Raw genomic sequence first — 19,334 nt, forward strand, 5'->3', positions numbered from 1 at the left:
ACAGGTAAGAAGTATTAAGTGTCTGAGATCAGATTTGAACTCCGGTCTTCCTAAATTCAAGCCTGGTGCTCTGTCCACTGTGCCACCTAGCTGCCCCTACTTCTTATTATTTTTAAGGAAAACTCTTTTTAAACTATGCTTTCAAATTTTAAAAATAAGTATAAGTACAATATTTTGTCATGCTTTTCCCTCTGCATCTATTGATATAATCATGTATTTCTTCATTTTGTTGTTGATTATACCAAGTTTAACTTATATTGAACCAGCCTTACATTCCTGATATGAATCTCACTTGCTCACTATGTAAATTCTTTGTGATATATTGCTTCAATATTCGTTAATGAAATTGATCTACAATTTTTTTTCTACTTTTTTGCTTTTCCTGGTTTAGGTATCAACATCATATTTATTTCATAGAAGGTGTTTGGTAATACTCCTTTTTTTGCACATTATTTCAAATAATTGAATTAGTTAATTTTAAATCTTTGGTAGAATTCACTTGCAAATGCTTCTGTTCCTGCCATTTTTTTCCCTTTGGAAGTTCATTTATAGCCTGTTCAATTTATTTTTCTAAAGTAGGATTATTTAGATATTTTATTTTTTTCTTTTGTTAATCTTAGTAGTTTATATTTTTATAAGTATTCTTCCATTTCACTTAAATTGTTACATTTATTGGCATATACTTGGGCAAAATAATTCCTCATAATTAATTTGATCTTCACCCCATTTCATTTTTGATAATAATGATTTAGTTTTTTTCTCTTTAAAAAATCATGTTAACATATTAACATTAAGACATTAACAATTAAAAAACCATTGTTTGTCTTATTTTAATGTTTTTCTTCATAAAACAAGCTAGTTTTATTTATTAATTCGATGATTTTCTTACATTCAATTTTATTAATTTCACCTTTAATTTCCAGGAATTTTGATTTGGTGTTTAATTGGGGATTTTTAATTTGTTCTTTTTTTTTTGTTGTTGTTATTGTGATTGTATATTCAATTTATTGATCAATCTGCTCTTTCTCTATTTTATTGATGTAAGCATTTAATGATATTTTTCCTTTGATTACAGATTTTGCTGCATCCCATAAGTTTTTGTATATTATCACATTTTGATATTATGTTTAATAAAATTATTTATTTTTTCTGTGATTTCTTCTTTGACCCACTCATTCTTTAATTTAGTTTCCAATTAATTTTTAATCTGTTTCTATGATCCTTTACTAAATATAATTTTTATTGCATTATGATCTCAAAAAGATGCATTTAATATTTCTGCCTTCCTACATTTAACAAAAAGATTTTTATGCTCTTCAATTTTTGAAAAGGTGCATTTACCACTGGAAAAAAAAAAGATATATTCTTTTCTATTCCCATTTATTTCTCTCCAGATGTCTATTTAATTGACTCAGTTATCTTTATTTTATCTAAGATTCTCTTTATCTAAGATTCTATTAATCCCCTTGCTTTTTTCTTACTTATTTTTTCATTAGATTTATTTAGTTCTGAGAGGAGCAAATGAAAGTCTCCCACTATTATAGTTTTGCTATTTCCATCTCTAATTAATTTACTTTTCCTTTATACATTTGGGTGCTATAGCATCGGGTATTTTGTATTTTGTGACTTTTTAACAGTATTTTAGCTCAGTTAGTTTCCATGGCTTTTAAGATCAAACTCTGCTACTGGGGTACTGGGGTACAGGGGTACTGTCCCACGCTTTTTTGTGCAGCTCTGAGTCTTGACTTTGAGCACTGGGCCCCTTGTGTTTGGTGTCTTTCTCACAGCAGAGGGTAGCACTACCTGGTCTCTCCAGGCAAAAGACTGATTTCCCAGGCTGGCAATTTGCTTTCTATGCTAGGACTGGAGGCTGCCCCTACCCCCCAGTCCCTGGTGTGCTCTGCTATTGAGCCAGGATTGATGGTTTCAGTTGCTAGTTTGCTGTGATTAAAACCCTCTCAGTGGTTTTGAATCTGGGACATAAGCGATCATTGTGCTCTTGGTCTGTGTATGGGCCTGTTGAGGCTCCCCCAAATCTCAGTGTGTGAAGGCCCCCACAAACCGTATAGGCAGATCACAAGTGGGCCATACCTTGGATCTTCCTGTTTGCATGCAGCAGAGGCCAGACTGTGGCCCAGGGACTCCCCAGTCATGGGATGCTATTTTCCTTTCTGTCCCAGGGAGGTGATACGAACAGTCGTGAATTCTGTGGATTTGGGGAATTTGAACTCGACTCCTGGGATCAAGGCAGATGTAAGGCCTCATTCTTCACCCCTTGGAATCACGACCCCTAACGCTAGCAGAAATCTCGTCAAGTCATCTTCATGTAAGTACTCAGGGCTATTAGGAAAGTAGGGTCAGTGAGGTTTGGGTCTCAAATCGGTCACTTGCTTGCTTGGTGGTCTGAAAAGTCATGTCCCCTCTGGGACTTGGTTTCCTCATCTGGAAAATGGCACATTTGGGGAGACTTTTGGTGGAGGTGCCTTCCATGCTGATGTTCTGGGATTCCAGTCTTTGTATAGAATACACGGAGTCACAGTAGTATTACTTTCATTGATGCCAGGAGGGGAAATTCCTTGTTCTCTCCTTCCTCATTTTAGGTGACTGAATCTAACTGAATGTTTTTCCTCTCTGAGACCATCAGCAGTATTTTCTGGGACAACTTCCCCCTCTATGTGTCATGCTGGTCTACAATGAGGGAGGAGGAGGAGGAAAAGGAGGAGAAAGAGGAGCAGAAGTGTCCTTAGGTCAATACATGGCCTTCTGCTGAAAAGAGGGAGATCAGAACTAACTTGATTAATGGATGATGGCAGGTTCATCCAGTGCTTGATGCCCAACTAGCCTCCTTTTCTACCTTCTTCTCAAATACCAGAGACTTTGCTCTGTCTCCTTACCAAGCAGTGCTAGCAAGCTAATTGGATTTTTTTTTCTTTCACAAAGTATGCCCTGGTACCTTTTTACAAAATGGTTTAACTTTCAAAGAAAGATAAATTAATTGATGGTGGCTTCAGGCCAGTCCCCCTAGAGGTTGAAACAGGACCAAGTCATTCAAAAGCAATTTTCAGCTTTTGGGAACTTGGGGAAAGAAAAAAGATTGGAGGCCTGGGAATGAAATCTTTCCACTCCCTCAGTGTGAGACTTCTGGTGACCTCCCCTGCCTTCCTGGCTCAGAATTTTTCTCTCCCCTTCCCACTCCCAGCCTCATCCCTGATTGCCCCCTGAGGCCAGATGGACATGAAGGTTCATGTGCTACCTACCTGTGTGGCAGGATCGAATGACACTAAGACGCGACATCTGAGACGAACCACTTGTCCCCAGTTTACAAATGACTCTCCACTGTAACAACCTCCTCCTGTGGTTTTTAGCTAACGGTATTTTAGCTCAGTTAGTTTCCATGGTTCCTGGCACCAGCCAACATCGCCTGGATGGGGACCAGCTTGCCAACATCTATTCTAATATGGCACCTGGCCCCAGCCCACGGCCCAGGATGGGGTCAGGAGACTAGGCCTGGGCCCATGGAGACAACGTACCTCTTCTCCCATAGGTTTACATGTTTGTAGGCACATGCACTACTCTTATTTCCGTCTTAAAATGGGAAAGGGGAACATGCACGTTAAATACAATATAGGATAAAGCTAAGGTTCACAATATATAGGAAAATGTAGACTATATAGTAATACATATAATAGGCAATAGTATCATACAAAATAATATCATATACAATATTACATAAAGTGTAACATATACAACATATGCACATAATGCACAATAAACATTTCATTATGTATATACATGTCATTATATGTGTGTCTATGAAATAATAAATTCATACTATGCAACAGCATATATTACACGATAATATTTACAGGACACAATGTGTACCATTGTTATGTGCATAATGGCTCATATGTACGATACACTGCACAACAATATTCACAATACACCGCAATACATGTACATGAGACCATATTCCCACTATCATCCTCATTGGGGGGGTTGTTTGGTGGTCCACAGTCCTGCGGTCCTGGGCCTGAAATAAGCTCTGAGTTCCAGCCTCTGCTGACCCCAGGCTTGCCCCCTTTCCTTCACCCACACGTGCCCAAGAGAGTTGGGTACCGCAGGTGCACGTAAGGATGTCCCCAGGAAGCGCTACAGAAAGCTCTAGTTCAGTGTCACAATGACTGGTCTGGTTGGCTGGGACTTGCAACCTCCCGTTGGAGGTGTTCAGGGGAGGGTTCTCCTGGCAGGGACCTCCTCAGCCCCCTCCCCCCAGATGCTCCCCTCGGGTGCTCCAGCCCAAGCCTCTCCCTGACCTCCGCTCCTCCTCCGGCTGTCTGGAACTGCCTCCGACACTCTCCTCAGCTTCCCTGATGGCTGGGGGCACCTCCAAGGCCCCGCTCCCACTCTTAGCCTCCCGCTCACCTCTGCCTCCCCAGTGTCCCTCCTGCAAGTCCTCGTCTCCACTCTGTGCCTGGGACCTCTCTGGCCCCTCCTCATCACCCTTTCCCTAGGCTGGGGCAGTGGCCCTCCAACTGGTCTCCCCCCACTGGCCCCCCCCACTGTCCCCTCCCCGCTCCAGGACTCCTGCTGCTTGGCTGCTCCCCAAAACTCAGGCCCGGGTCACTGCTCAGTCCACTAGGCTGGTCCCCATTGCTCTAGGATCAAAAACCAAGTCCCCCATTTGGCCCTGACAGCCTCCCGGCCCAGCCGACCACAGCCCGGAGAGCCTCTTCCCTTAGCTGCCTCCCTCTCTGAGCATCCCTGCTTCCTTTGAGTCTCTGCTGGGTCTCTGGGTCTGCAGGGTGTCTTTCTGGGCCTCCCTCCCAGGCTAGAGCCTCTTCACACAGCCTCTGTCTCCCTGGTTACTGACTCACTGTCTCTTCCATCAGAATGGGAACCATTGCTTCTGCATCTGCTTTGGGGTCGGAGGCCAGAGTGAAGGCCGGCTTTGGCACAGAGATGCCTCCACACCAGGAGGAGCTTTTTTACAGAGCCAGCATCCAGGAGGGGATGGGCTGTGTCCGCAGGGAATGAGCTCTCCATCCTTGAAGGCCTTCGCTGGGGGCCACAAAGTCACTTGTTACCGATGACTGAAGCCGGACAAGATGGCGTCCAACTCCCTTCCAGTTCTGAGATTGGGGGAACAAGGATAGGTCAACTTTATGGAGCACTGGGAGGCTTGCCGAGTTCTCCCTCCTACCAATCAGTGAGGGTGGGGTTTGGGGCTATGGTTAATTATCCCCATTTTATAGGAAAAGGGACCAAGGCTTAGAGGGGGAACTGACTTGCCATCTAAAAATGGCCAGAGGATTCTTTGAACCCAGGTCTTCCGACTCCCAGTGAATAGACTTTGCACCCCCTTGAGAGAGATTCGTTCAGTCTCTTGTTTGGCCATGTCTGAATCCATCTAAGATCCAGTGACATCGTGTCTGTACCCAGGGGGGTTCGGTGACTCGGTGAGAAAGCATCATGGGAAATGGGGCTGAGGCGGGGGGCCCAAGCAATCCCACCACTTCTCTATTCGTTCTCATGTGTGCTCCAGGGGAGATGGAGCTTTCGTAAAAATCCCTTTTATATCTGCCCAGAGCTTAATAAGTGATGGACAGAGCTAATAAATAAACTGTAATCACAAAACCATTTACAGCCTTGTGTGTAAAAGCCGAAGATTTACCAGCCCACAAACATTCTTTCCCCGCCTTCTCTTTCTCTCTGGTAGGTAATAAAATAAATGAAATTCCATGGTAAAAGAAAATTAAGTCATTTGTTACTAATTTGTGCCGTCATTGGGTACATGCCGGATTTACCCGTATAATGTCCTGGTGTATTTAAATGCAAGTTCCCCTCTTTCCCATTTTAAGCCTGAAGTGGAGTATGTGCATGTGCCCACATCCATGTAAATCATGTGACTGGAGGGGTCTACGGGCCAGGTTTATGCCCGGCCAGCTCTCCTGACCTGACGTGCTTTGGTTGGTCCCCGCCCAGGGAGACCGTTAGCTGGCGGCAGGTGCCATGTTTGAGTAGAGACTGTGGCAAAGGGAGAACGGGAAAAGGATTGCCCTGGGTTAGCCTGGGGGAGACTGGGGCGAATGGATCGTCCCGTGGAGGAGGGGACCGGCTTTTCTGGTGGCTTCAAGGCTGGACTAGGGCAAGGGGGTGACAATGATAGGAAACGATCTGCAGAACCAGGAATTGTAGCTAATCATAGCTAATCACCAGCCAGCAAAGCTTTTCCCAGCGTCTTTTGTTTCTAGTGTCGTGCCCAGCGTGCACACAGGAGTTGCTTAATAAATATCTGCTGTTTGTGTAGATGTTGTTTGTAAGTGTCCTGAGTATGGGAATGTTTTCCAGCCCCTAGCACTGTTCTGTGCACACAGTAGGCACTCACTAAGTGCTTGTGGGCTGGTTGGTTGCAGGGCAGCCAGCAGAGACTGGCAGGGGCCATGTTGGGAACCGTAGGAGATGTTCCGTCACGAGCCAGACAGGAGGCGGAAGCAGGGGGAAGCCCAGCTTCGCCTCATGGAGGTCGCTGAATTTAACGAGCCTCAGTTCTGGATGAGCCTGCTGAGCCATGTGGACCTCGGTTTCCTCCTCCGGGCCCTGGAAGCGGGGCAGGGGGCACTAGCAGGGACTCCCACTCAGGATCCAAGAACCCTTATGGCTAAGCTTTTCACTCCCCACGTGGGAGGGATGACCATGGATGCCCATGCTCTGAGCGGGCCCTCCCCCTCTTAGTCCTTCACTGATCCATGATCTCCCGCCAAGGAGGGGGAACTTTGGAGAATGGGCGGAGAGGATTCCGAGGGGGAGAAATGTCCGGGAAATGTTGTCAGCATTCTTGTGTTTTCTGGGACCCTCTGGAATCCCTGAGTCACTTCTGGTTGTGTAGATTCCCCTTTCTCGGAAGCAGATGGACACCCCGGGTTTTGTGCCTGGGGACCCCCAGGAGGGTCCCATAGACCAGAGCCCTCGGCCTCTCCGTTCCCCAGCGCTGCCTGGGGCTCGGCCGTGACCCACGGCCCATCCGTTGCTGGGACTCGGCCGCTACGGCGAGGCGCTGGGGAAGCTGAGCCGGCCGGTCCTCTCTGAGCGCGGCTTGGTTTTCTGTCGTAAGTACGTTTATTAAGCCACTGCTTCTGTTTTCCAGCTATAAGTGTTGTGAATCCTGTCTTGTCCTTTGCTGATCTCGACCGAATCTTCTTTCAAAAAATTCTCAAAAAAGAAGATGAACTGAAGAAGGCGTTCAGCATCATTGATTCAGAGCAAACTCTGAGGGTGACCAAGAGTCAGCTGAGAAGGATAATCGAAGTTTACCTTCTGCCTCTCACTAGAAAGCAGTTTAATGAAGTGTTATCTCAAGTAAGGACGGGCAGGTGGGAGCCACCCTCTGCTGGGTGGTACATTGTCCAAGGCCCTAGCCCCCTTTCCTTCTTGTCCTGTGGATGCTGTGTGGTCCTTCAGAGTGTTGTGAGGGAGACGAGGGAGCAAGGGACTGGGACTGGGAGGGAGCTCGCTGTAGGGCTTTCATTGCCTCACCTGTAAGATTAAAGAGTTGGACCAACTTTCACCTCGCCCTGACATCCCTGTTCTAGGCTCCCTCCCAGCTCTGACATCCCCTGTTCTAGGCTCCCTCCCAGCTCTGATATCCCCTGTTCTAGGCTCCCTCCCAGCTCTGATATCCCCTGTTCTAGGCTCCCTCCCAGCTCTGATATCTCCTGTTCTAAGCTCCCTCCCAGCTCTGACATCCCCTATTCTAAGCCCCCTCCCAGCTCTGACATCCCCTATTCTAAGCCCCCTCCCAGCTCTGACATCCCCTATTCTAAGCTCCCTCCCAGCTCTGACATCCCCTGTTCTAAGCTCCCTCCCAGCTCTGACATCCCCTATTCTAAGCTCCCTCCCAGCCCTGACATCCCCTGTTCTAGGCTCCCTCCCAGCTCTGACATCCCCTGTTCTAAACTCCCTCCCCTCTCTGACACCCCCTGTTCTAAGCTCCCTCCCAGCTCTGACATCCCCAGTTCTAAGCTCCCTCCCAGCCCTGACATCCCCTGTTCTAGGCTCCCTCCCAGCTCTGACACCCCCTGTTCTAAGCTCCCTCCCAGCTCTGACATCCCTTGTTTTAAGCTCCCTCCCAGCTCTGATATCCCTTGTTTGACGGCCCCTTCCAACCTTGACCTTTCCTGTTCTAAGGTTCCCCCTTCCTCAGATATTCTCCAGTCTATAGGTTTGACTTCCTATGAGGAAGCTCTGAGAAGAAGCTAGCTGTCATGTCACACAATTGCTTAGGATAGCAAGCCTTTGTGGAACCTGTCCTCAAGGCCCTTACTATCTGGTCAAATATACTGAAAATAAATTTTGGTAAAACAGTGAGAACAAAGGGAAAGCTGGGAGGGGATCCCTCTGGGGATGGGGAGCTCATTACCTCCTGCCTGAGGCACCCCCTTCTCTGAGACAACTCTCAGTGTGAGGAAGTTTTTCCTGATCCAGAGTCTCTGTGGGTATCTCTGTCTTTCCTCCTCCTCTCCCAGGTCACCAGAACCAGGCTAATCTCTGGGCGCTTTCAGTCCTTCCTGGGGCCCCTCATCTTCAGACTGGGGAGCCTTGTCTGCTCCAGATGCTCTCCTTCCACCTTCCCCCCAGTTTCTGGCTCCCTACCACCCAGCTGACCCCTCTGAGCAGTTTATCACGGTTTGCAGAGATTGTTTGGAAAGCCGGGCCTGCTGCCCTCAGAACAGCCCCCCTCACCCAGGCTCTCACGCAGGGGACAGACCCCGCCAGTGGGATTCAGCGGCCATTCTCCAGTGGCTGAGTCACTTGCTATGAAAACAAACAAGCAGAGATGAATTTCTGGCAGGCTTCATTTCCACTCTTGACCCGGGCCTTGATGTTTCCTGTCCTGACTTCCCCAGCTTTTCCTGAGCTCCTTCCACTCTCATAGCTCTTGTCTCTGAAAGTCCCTCCCCGTCATCTCAAAAAGGGAGCTAATTTCCCAGACACTTCAGGTCCTCCTCCAGCACTGGTGTCTGTCCGCTGGTGCTGATTGAAACCCCTCCCCACTCCAGTGACTGGTCATCATTTCAGCCCCCTTCTATCCCGGGCCTGCTGGGCCAGCTCCCTGAGCATTTGGGCTCCTTCTCCAGGCCTTTCCAGGTCAGTGGTGAGAGCTTGGGCCCTGCTAGAAGAGTCTTGGTAAGGAAGAGTGGAGGAGCTCATGCTCCTATGTCAGGAAAGTGGCAAATGTTCCCCTAACATGCACTCCCGGCCCATCTGAAGAGGAAGCCTGAGCTCGGCCCTATCGGGCTTGTGCAGAATGACTTGCAATAGATGCTTTCTGGAAATATAAATGTTTCCTCCAGGGCCTTAAGCCAGGGGACTTTTGCTTGTGGATCAGGGCAACGGGAGCTAATGCCAGATTTTAGGTCGGCATGCTTTTATTATGTGCTTCTTGTATACAAGACACTCTACTAGGGCTGGGGAGGCAAAGCTGAAAGAAGTCACATCCACAGTCCCAGCCCTTCCACAGAAAGGGTGTGGGAGAGAGGCAGTTACAGCCCAGTTGGACCAATATGACATGTGGCTATGGGAATGCCAGCTACCGTTACTATTATTGCCCTTATTATTATTGATTATAACTAAACCCAAGTCTTCCTGACTCCCAGTCCTTTATCTACATCCTCTCACCTTGAGGAGGAGGTGGTTTCCTTCTCTGGAATAACTGCCCTTTTCCCTACTTTAAATAAAGGAAGTTGCCACCACAGAATGACCTGTGGAAGGTTTTGCCAGTTTCCTAGTGGGATTGGGCTAGTGGAGGGCCGCTATCCTTCCCGCCTATAGCCAAAGCGTCTCCTCTCCAGTGGAGCTCAGGGCTGGCTGTCTGTGAGAAGATTGGCCCAGGGTTACAAATTCTGAGTCTCCTGTGGGGACCTGTCAGCCTGGGTGATGTGCTTTGTCATTCTCTCGCCCATTGTAGTTGTCCACCAAGCCTGACGGCCACAGGTGACAAGCAGAGATTGCACATATTCTGGTTTATTTTCTAGAGCATGAGGGGCCACTGAATCTGGAGGGAAGCAGAAGCAATGTCTAGAAGGAATAGTTGAAAAAATTGTGGTCTCTATAGGACAGAGAAGAGAAGACTAGGGGGCTTCAACATCTGAAGGACTGTCATCTTGAAAATGGATCAGATGGATTCTGTCAGGAACGGAGCATTGGGTGGAAGGCAGAGAATGAAGGCATTGCCCAGCAATGTGAAGTTGGGGGAAGATTGTGGGCTGGCTAGGATAGGGGACCCTCAGGCCAGGATCCAGTGGTCCCTGAGTGGGAATGGAGTAGGAGAGACTCATGTTTCTGATATGTGTATATCTCCTTTCCTGTCCCTGCTGACTCCTTGCTTTAATTCTGCTCCTTAACTTGCTTTGCTATTACTTAATCTCCCTTCATTCATAGATGTGAAGGCCCGGTCATCTCTAAGTTATCCTACCAGATTGCTTTCTCAACTCACTCTCCCAGCCTAGCCTCTCCTTCCAGACCACCGTCTAAACTCAATCTTCCAGTCAGACTCACTCCTTGCCCTGCTGCCCTCCTCTTTTATCCTAGCAGAGAATGGGCATGTGAGAACTCAGGGGCCTGTGGGAAACACTTTAACCAATGAACTTGTTCCCTCTAAAGGTGCAAACTCCTTTAAACACGTAAACTCTACCTCAGAAGTCCAAAGGTGTAAACTCCCTTCAAAGGCCTGAACCAAAGGTGTGAATTCTGAGCCAGAGAATTGTTTAGACAACCTGAGTTATCACTTTGTAATCCTAAACATAGACCCCTCCCATGTCTTCTTTCCCCACCCTTTGCTTCCCCCTTTGCCCATCCTTCTCCCCACCTTATTTCTTATAGATTTTGGAGGGTGCTATACCCTTCATGATATATATGTAGGTTTTCAGAGCCATGAACCCTTCACCTTCCTCTAATGCAGTGGTTCTCAAGCTTTTTAAATAGGGGGCCAGTTCCCTGTCCCTCAGACTGTTGGAGGACCGGACTATAGTAAAAACAAAAACTCATACTCTGTCTCCGCCCCTCAGCCCATTTGCCATAACCCAGCGGGCCGCATAAACGTCCTTAGCAGCTGCATCTGGCCCGCGGGCTGTAGTTTGAGAACCCCTGCTCTGATGCTTCTGTGTCTTCTTCTGCACTTCATTGTATAAATCATTCTTTTGAACTATTCAATTGCTGATGTTAATCTTTTTTTTAAAATTTTTATTTAATAGCTTTTATTTACCAGATATTTGCATGGGTAGCTGATGTTAATCATAAACATATAATATACATTTCCATGTAAAAACCGCAAATAAGTTATCCATGTTAAGTTCCTTGAAATTAATTTTGTATATTGTAAATTTTCTATTGAATTTGGGTTTGGTTGAAAGAAAATCCTGAAAATCTGCAAGTTTGTTGATCATTCAGTATTTAGATAGTTTTGTTGGATATGATATTTTTAGTCATGGATCTAGTTCTTTTGATTGCCAACATATATGATTCCAGGACCTGTGGTCTTTTATTGTGGCTGCTGAAAAGTCCTGTACAATTCTAATTGTAGGTCCAGTGTACTGGAGTTGTTTTTTCCTTCTTTCTTGCAGAATTTTCTCTTTGATCTGGGTTTTTTGAAATTTAGCAATAATATTCCTGTGTGTTTTCCACAGAGGATCTCTGAGGTGGTGTTTGGTGGACTTTTTCTATTTCTACTTTCCCCTCATGTTATTTCTTGCATTATTGTGTCAAGGTTCTTTATTCTGGTTACAGCTTTCAAGTAGTTTAACTACTCTTACTTATATTTTCTTTTCTTGATCTGTTGTTTTTATTATAAGATGTTTCACATTCTGTTCCACTTTTTCATTCTTTGTATTCTGTTTTGTTATTTCTTGGTCTGTTATTGCTTCGCTAGCTTTTCCTTGCCAAATTCTAATTATCAGAAAATTATTTTCATCTTTAAGACTCTTTCTAGTTAGATAACTTTTTCCATAATCTTTTTGTTTTTCTTAGATGGTTTTTATTTATTTTAGTTTTCTTCAGTATCTCTCATTTGATTTTAAAATACTTTTAAAAGTTCTTCTATGAATTCTCTCTGGGCAGGGAGCCATTTACTTTTACTTTATAGGGTAGAAAAAAAAACTTTATTTTACTTCAGTGTCCTCCTCTGAAGATAAACCCTGGTCTTCCCTATTCCCATAGTATGTTTTAAGGGTTAGATTCTTTCTTCTTTGCCAATTCATTTTTTTAAAAATGAGAAATGTTAGTGTAAGCAACTCTAATCTGGGGTGATGGGATGAAGTTTCTTTTCAGCTCTCCCCTCCTGTGGTTCTTGCTGAGGCTCCAGCCAAACCCAGGTGACCCCAGGGTTCCCACCCGATATTTCTCTGGAGCCAGCCTGGAGGTGTGTGCACTTCACACTGATCAATCCCTGGCCCAGGGTGTCTTCAGATATTCTTGGGTTGTACCAGGAGGACCCTGTTCTGCCCCAAGTTTTTGATTTTTCACAAACCCATGTTTGCCCTGAAGCACAAGTTTGTTCTGTTTATGGGGGAAATCTGGAGAGCTTGAAATTGACCGACCTTCTCCATCATCTTCCCAGAATTCTCCTCCATACTTCTGGTCTGGATGGAGCCAGGTGACTCTGAGTCCTCTCCCAACTGGGGGCCTGTGATTCTAGGAAGGTTTCCAAGTACTGTAGTTGGTAGAATCAATGAATCCATCCCTGTCCTGCCTTTGTTAAGCTAAAAAAGCCAATGGAGAGAAAAAACAGGCACTGAAAGATTGACTCAGGAGCAAAGCTAGGGAAAAGAATGCTGGCAGAAATGAATTGAATAGATTGATCTATCTCTTCCAAATTTGCATCCAATTGGAGTGTGGGCTAATTGCTTGGATTTGTAAACCCCTTTTTCTGCAGTAATGGAAATTGGAGTTCATAGATATGTTTGGATGGGAACCAAAACATATTTATACTTAGTTTATTGTTTTCAGAAACCAATGACTATACTATAGATAAGGCAGAATCGTTCTTTTCTTGCTCCACATTTTGGTTTTACTGGAGGACAGAGAGTCCCCTAAGCCCTCAGAGATGCCATTCTAGATTCTGCTGGGCCCTCAGTCTCTCAGGGAGCTGCTGGACACCTAAGGGAATGTGCACACTTGGATTGCTGAGGATGTCTGGTCCACTTGAATGCTGAAAGAGATAGTGAGCCTCTCTCTGAGTCAGTGGTCTGCCATGCAAATCAGGAGCGTGAAGACTACTGGGTCTGGGTTTCCCTCTTTTGGCCACAGTCACTTTACTGTTGTTTATCTTGCATTGTAGATACCCCTTACCAGCAATGGGGAAGTGCCCTACCTGGAGTTCCTGGCCAGGTTTGGCAGACTGATTACAAATGTGAATTCCCTCAAAAGGTAAGGAATGGCTTGCTTTAATGGAATCCAATGTTGGCCCTATGGCTTTTATGAACAGATTGAGAATACAGACAGGTGTAGATGGTCTCCTTGGATGCCTCTTGTTGGCTTGAGGTATCCCTGGGCTGTAGGAGTTGGACCAGAGAGGTTCAGGGTCATGGCTTCTCCCTCAGCAGGTGCTGCCCAGCTGGCAAGGCTGTGAATGTCAACCTAGTGGATGGATTGGTTCTGTCAGAGAACCAGCCCAGCTGGGGAATGGGCAGGCCAAATCCCAGGGCAGCGGCCACTGACTCACGCCAAAAGTGGCCACGGCACCTCACAAAGTCTCTGCTGAAGGGCCAGGTCCATGAGAATATGTGAAATGCTTACTCTGTACCGGGTGAGGGGCAAGATGGCAGAGTACATGGAAGACAGCTTGGTCCCTGACTCAGACTGACTGTAGGACCCTGAGCAAGTCATCTCCCCTCTGAGTTCCCTGAGTCTCTAGGATGCTAAGTTTCAGAGAAGGTGCTGTCACCTACTGGAACTCCTTATGCTGCTGAAAGGGCAGGTTTGACACATCCTCCCCCCAGCAAAAATGTACCAGAAATACAAAGGCAAAACTGAGGCCCTCTCTGACTCTGAGGAGCTTGATTCGGGTCAGCCTCGAGACATGAAGGGCCACTACCAGGGAGCTCATGGATCTTTGAATTCTGAATGAATGGAAAATACTTTGTGCAGGTGCCATGCTGAGCACTGACCATACAAAGGCAGGGAGACAGTTCCAATGTAAGGGAGAAGACTACACTGTAGGGCAGTGGAACCCTGGGAGGGATGAGTCATTGATTGACACGGCCTTTCTAGCAATGGCTAGTATTGATTCAACGACTGCTCCCAGAGTGTCAGGTACAAAGTGGTCCTGGGGACAAGAGGGAGGGACATAGACGTGGGATTTGGATCAGCTAAGATATAGAACACTGTCCCCACTCCAAAGCCCAGGGCCTGTGGGGTTGAAACATTGAAATTACTTTAAGAGCATCAGAACTAATTTAATTGATGGATCTATTGTTATTCACATAATAAATGCCTCCTTCAGTCAGTTATGGACAATGCCCATGTAAAGCAGAAAAGAAGAAAAAAGATCCTTAAGACTTGGTGGCTAGCTTCAAGAAGCTTATGGTATACATAAGATAAGAGGTATACAACAAGAGAAGAAGGGTATAGGAGGTATACAAATAATTACAGGAAAAATCAGAATGTGATTGGGGATAAGAGAAGCACATGTGCTTGGGCAATCACGGAAGGTTTCTCAAGAAAGTGGTGTGTGAGGCGGGTGCTGGAAGACAGGAGCATATTCAGCAGTTGGAGGTGACGGGGACAAGGTTTCAGAGGGCAAGTCACATCCTTTTTCTCTGAAATGGGGCTGAGATACTTTCAGAGATGATCCCACAGGGATTGTAGTGCGGAAAAAACAAAATTTTGTTTTGAAATAATTGAAATAAATAAATCGAAATAAACTTTAGAATATAAATTTCTTGAAGGAGCTTTTTGTATTTGTACTTGTTAAGCCCTAGTACAGGGCCTGGGCATATAGGAAGTGCTAAATAAACATTGGTTGATTTTAAACTTTCAAGTTATACAAGATTGAAAGTTGTCGTTGTTAGTATTACAATTTATAATAATGCAGTAAAACATTGTGAAAAATAACTCTAGGGCTAGTTCTTAGCCTAAAGTCCAAGATTAGATGTCAGAGGATCCATAAACTTGGATAGGAAAATGACATCTTGATTTCACTCTACTTGGTCTACTTTGCCGTCCCCCATATTGTATTTTATGATTTACATAAAGGGATGCATCTATGAGCTATTCTAAACCGACTGCCCATGTGCTCTGCAACATGACCAAAGGGAAGAATCCCTGTTTAGAGCCAGAAGGCTGAGGTAAACAGAAAATATATCAATAATGAATGGCTTAAAAGAAGAAAGCAAAAGGCAAATTTTAAATTCTTAAATTTGTATATGAGCCATCTGCTCTTTGTTTCCTCCTGAAAAGGCTCAGAGGGACATGGTTTAAATCTAGGAAGGAGCTCACAAGATGTTTTGTTCAATCCTTTAGTTTTTTGGTGAAGGAAACTGAGGGGAAATAATCCAAGGTCAGGAAGACCAAGCATTGGAGAGAATTGGATTTGGAGGAGGCCCCCAAAGCTCTTTAGGCCAGTTTCACAGATGAGGAAACTGAGGTTTAGACTGGGAAAATGATTTGCCTAAAATCACACAGATGACAGAAATGAGATTTGAACCCAGGTCCTTTGAATTAAAATTCAGTGTTCTCTGGGGATTTCCTAGTTCTAAATATTCATGTGACAAATTCACAATGACCATTCTCTTTGCCAAAAGATAGGATTACTTAGGGGAGGAGGTTACAGGCAAAATAAGAGGTAAAATAGGCACAAGAGTGGCAAATATGAAATAAGAGTTGGGAGAGCTTATAGGTAGACTAAGCAGTTAGCCAGAGTAAGGAGAAAGATGCCATTAGAGGAAAGGCATTATGAGGATGAAGAGAGTGTAACCTCCTAGTAGGCTTAGCCCTGAGAAGGATTTAGCAAAGATCGTCATCATAAGCAGATTTCTTATAGGGGAATATAGCCTTCAGGTTTCCCAGGTGTAAAATTCTGAAATTAAGAAGGAAGGGAGACAGCTCAGAGGTGGGGGAGTCAAGGAGCCAGATGGAACGCACCTGGCAGACCAAGTCCCAGGCACATCAAAGACATGCTAATCAATATCCCAAAGGTTGCTTAAAGGTGTCCAGGATTTTAAGGAATAGACCACAGAGTCCCATCCTCATCCCTCTCTTCAATCAGAATAGTCTGGGAATTGATCTTGGCTTTGTGGTTCAGTTTTAAAATATGTCAATGAAGCAAAACAGAAGCACAGAAGCAGGCCTTCTGTGAATGGGTCTCATTTTCCTCTAAAATGAATCACAGTCTCAGAGCAGAAAGGAGGCCGACAAGGTCCTTCTATTCTGCTCCAAGGGGCCCCTTTGCAACATGCAGAATCTGCTGGAGGACAGGCGATAACCCATGACTGGGATTCTTTTTGCTTTGAGCTTAAGTTTTTCTCTAGCAACTTGTGTTCCTGCTTCTCCTGCTTTCTGGGGCTAAGAATAGCCTTGTCCTGTCTCTCAGGATGGAGAGCCCTTGGGTTGGAATCCCAGCTCCTCTTGGAGAGTTACACTTTTCCTGGGCCTCACGTGTAAAATGGGAAGAATAGACTAGTTTAAAGCTTCTTAGCCTGTGGATCATGACCCTCTATGGAGTCTTGAAACAATGTTGGGGGTAGAAAATTATGGTTTATTATCAGCAAATGTTGGGTTTGTGGACCTTTGCCTGGGGTCATATAAAGATTTCTTGGGATCACCGTGGAGACAACTTCATGGCCTCCTTGTGTCTTTGCTTCTCCAAGATCCCTGATACAGTATCTTAGCAAGCCTAGAGGCTCCTCTCCTTCCCGGCTGTCCATCCCCAAAGAATCAAAGTCCTTCCTGGACTGTGACACCCAGAAGTGAACCCAGCACCCCAGAGGGAGTTGGACCAGGGCAGAGAGCATCTGTATTCCTGGACCTAATAATGACTCTGCTCCTAGGTGCCCTGCTCTCCCTTTCAGATTCTGCTTCTTACCCTAGGAAATTCATTCTTAGGACTCGTTACACCCTTTAAAACGCCTGCTTCCCCCTTTGCCACTGGGAGCTGAAAACTGGCGAAAATTCAAAGTTAGCTAGTTAGTTCAAGAACATCTCCTTTCTTCTTGTGCGCTTTCTTTTCCTGGGTGTACCCACCACAGAGACACTCCCCAGACCTTAGCATAAGAATGATTTCCTAATTCCCACAGAGCAGGGTCTAGCATTCTTCCCATTCATGGGCGGTGACTCACCATTGGCTTCTGCTAGAGTCTGATGATTCTTGCACTAAAGGGCCCCATCCTAATCTCAGATTTCATTTGAAGGGATTATTGTTTGTTTTGCAAACTTTATATCTAAGGGCTCATCTGGGAAACTCCATTTGGGGAGAAATGGAAGCTACCATCTGAGCTGGGTTCTAAAAAGGGCCTAAGAAAAGGACCCGAGGTGTAAACAGTGGACCCACTGACCCTTGTTTCCCCGAGAGATGAAAGAGATGGAGATCCCTCCCCCTCTTTTTTTAATTGGAAAAGTTACATATATTTTATTTCAGCTGAACCTAAAATGGGCCTGGGCTGTGCTGGAGGTCAGGCTTGGGTGAATTGAGGGTATGATCTTCCGGGCTACAGCCAGATCATGGCAGGGTTCTGATGGGCCCTGGAAAAATTCCTTCTGTCTTGGGAGCCCTTTATACATTTCAAAGCAGTTCTGGCCCTGATGGCTGCTCAAGGCAGTGTGGCCACTTGGGTCTAGAGACATATCACTTGACTGCAATGGGCCTTCCTTTGTCCGTCTGTCACTTGAGGGGCGAACTGGCCATTTGTCCATCTGAGGCTCCCGCTCAAGGGGCCATTCAGGAGAGACAGAGCTGCAGTGCCTCGGACATGATTTTGGAGGCAGAGTCCAAAGGTTCAAAGGTGACTCTATCACACAGCCACCTAGATGGCTCTGGGCCAGTCACTGTCCAGTCCCAGGCCCTACTTTCTTATCTGTAAAAAATGAGATGGTCTCCGAGCTCCTCCTCATGAGCCCTGCATTGAGCTCGAGGACACATTATCCTGGAGTCAAACCAACTCTCCTAGTGCTGGCTATGAAGCCAGAAGTCCTGGGTTTGAATCCTGCCCCTCCTCCTGAGCCTACAGTCTCTTCCCTTTCTTGGGACCTCTGTTCTAAGAATAATAAAAGCTTTATAAATTGTAAAGGGTTACTCAAATTCAACTAAAAACAACTGTTAACAGTTGCCTAATGTTGGAGGGCCACTGACCTGTCAGTGACTGAGGAGCTGCAAAGCTTCCCTAACTGCCAGTCCTGCCCTCGGGGAGTCAGGAGCACCCGCTGAGAATTTCTCATTTATTGGTGTGAGAACCAGCGCTGGCTGGCCTTCCCGCTGCACGCTTCTACAAGGCCCTCGCTGGGGGCTCCGTCAGGGCCCGGGATGTCCTTCCTGGGGCCTTTGCATGTTTTGTGGTGCCAGGTCACCCTCGCCCTGTCCGTGCGTCAGCGCATCCCTCTCGCCGCACGGCTGGCACCTTGTATTCTGGTCCTCGTTACCCATGTAATTCACACTTGTTTTGGTGGACAAGGCGAGGTTGGTGACTGGTGGGGAGCCACCGATGTCCCTGCCGGGGTCCCCAGCGATTAGAATACAAAAAGCACACGGGCTCTCGTCGTGCCCCTGGCGTTCTCCCTCCTCTGATCCTTAGATTTGATGCCATTCTGATAGAAGCCATCATTTAATCATTAGAGTTGTCTATGTCTGTTTGCTTTTATTTGGTTTGTGAGTTGCAGATTGAACTTAAGTGACAATTATAAGATGCAAATGCAGCTTAAGCATAACTCTGCTACAAGCGTTTTGTCTCTTCCTCCTCCATTTTGTATCAGGTATTCATCTCGCCTTTTTTTCTTTTTTCTTTTTTCAGGACGCCTGGGAAACAGTCTACCAGCAAGTCATTGAATCAACTTGAATGCATGTTAGGAGAAAAGGTATAATCATATTAGAATGTTCTCTAAATGCTTCCCCTCCAATCTTGGCCCAAAGTAATAGCTACCAGAGGTAAATGCCAGGAAACAAACTACATGTTGTCACCAGTTCTCATGTCAGGCTCTCTTCCACTGAGAGGATACTTTTGTTCCGATCTGATTGGAAGCCTGTCTTCGGCTGCGTTTCTCGCCTCTTGATTGGGCTGAATGACAAACGGAAGATTCGGAATCTTCATGACATTGTATTAAGTCTTGCTGCACTTCCCTGTGGTTTGGCAGGC

General features: G+C 45.9%; 1 protein-coding gene across 6 annotated transcripts in view; it reads left to right on the forward strand.

The window, feature by feature from the left end:
• Positions 1-19,334, forward strand: part of EFCAB6 (EF-hand calcium binding domain 6) — a 202,197-nt gene that overhangs the window by 30,858 nt on the left and 152,005 nt on the right. For all 6 annotated transcript variants that reach the window (XM_074271902.1, XM_074271905.1, XM_074271907.1 and 3 more), the window contains 4 exons: positions 2,181-2,326; positions 7,145-7,356; positions 13,331-13,419; positions 18,993-19,056. In XM_074271902.1, the coding sequence (XP_074128003.1) occupies positions 2,181-2,326; positions 7,145-7,356; positions 13,331-13,419; positions 18,993-19,056 (511 nt within the window). The remainder of the gene's footprint in view (positions 1-2,180; positions 2,327-7,144; positions 7,357-13,330; positions 13,420-18,992; positions 19,057-19,334) is intronic.

This window comes from Sminthopsis crassicaudata, chromosome 5 (genome assembly GCF_048593235.1).
Source record: "Sminthopsis crassicaudata isolate SCR6 chromosome 5, ASM4859323v1, whole genome shotgun sequence".
NCBI lineage: Eukaryota > Metazoa > Chordata > Mammalia > Dasyuromorphia > Dasyuridae > Sminthopsis > Sminthopsis crassicaudata.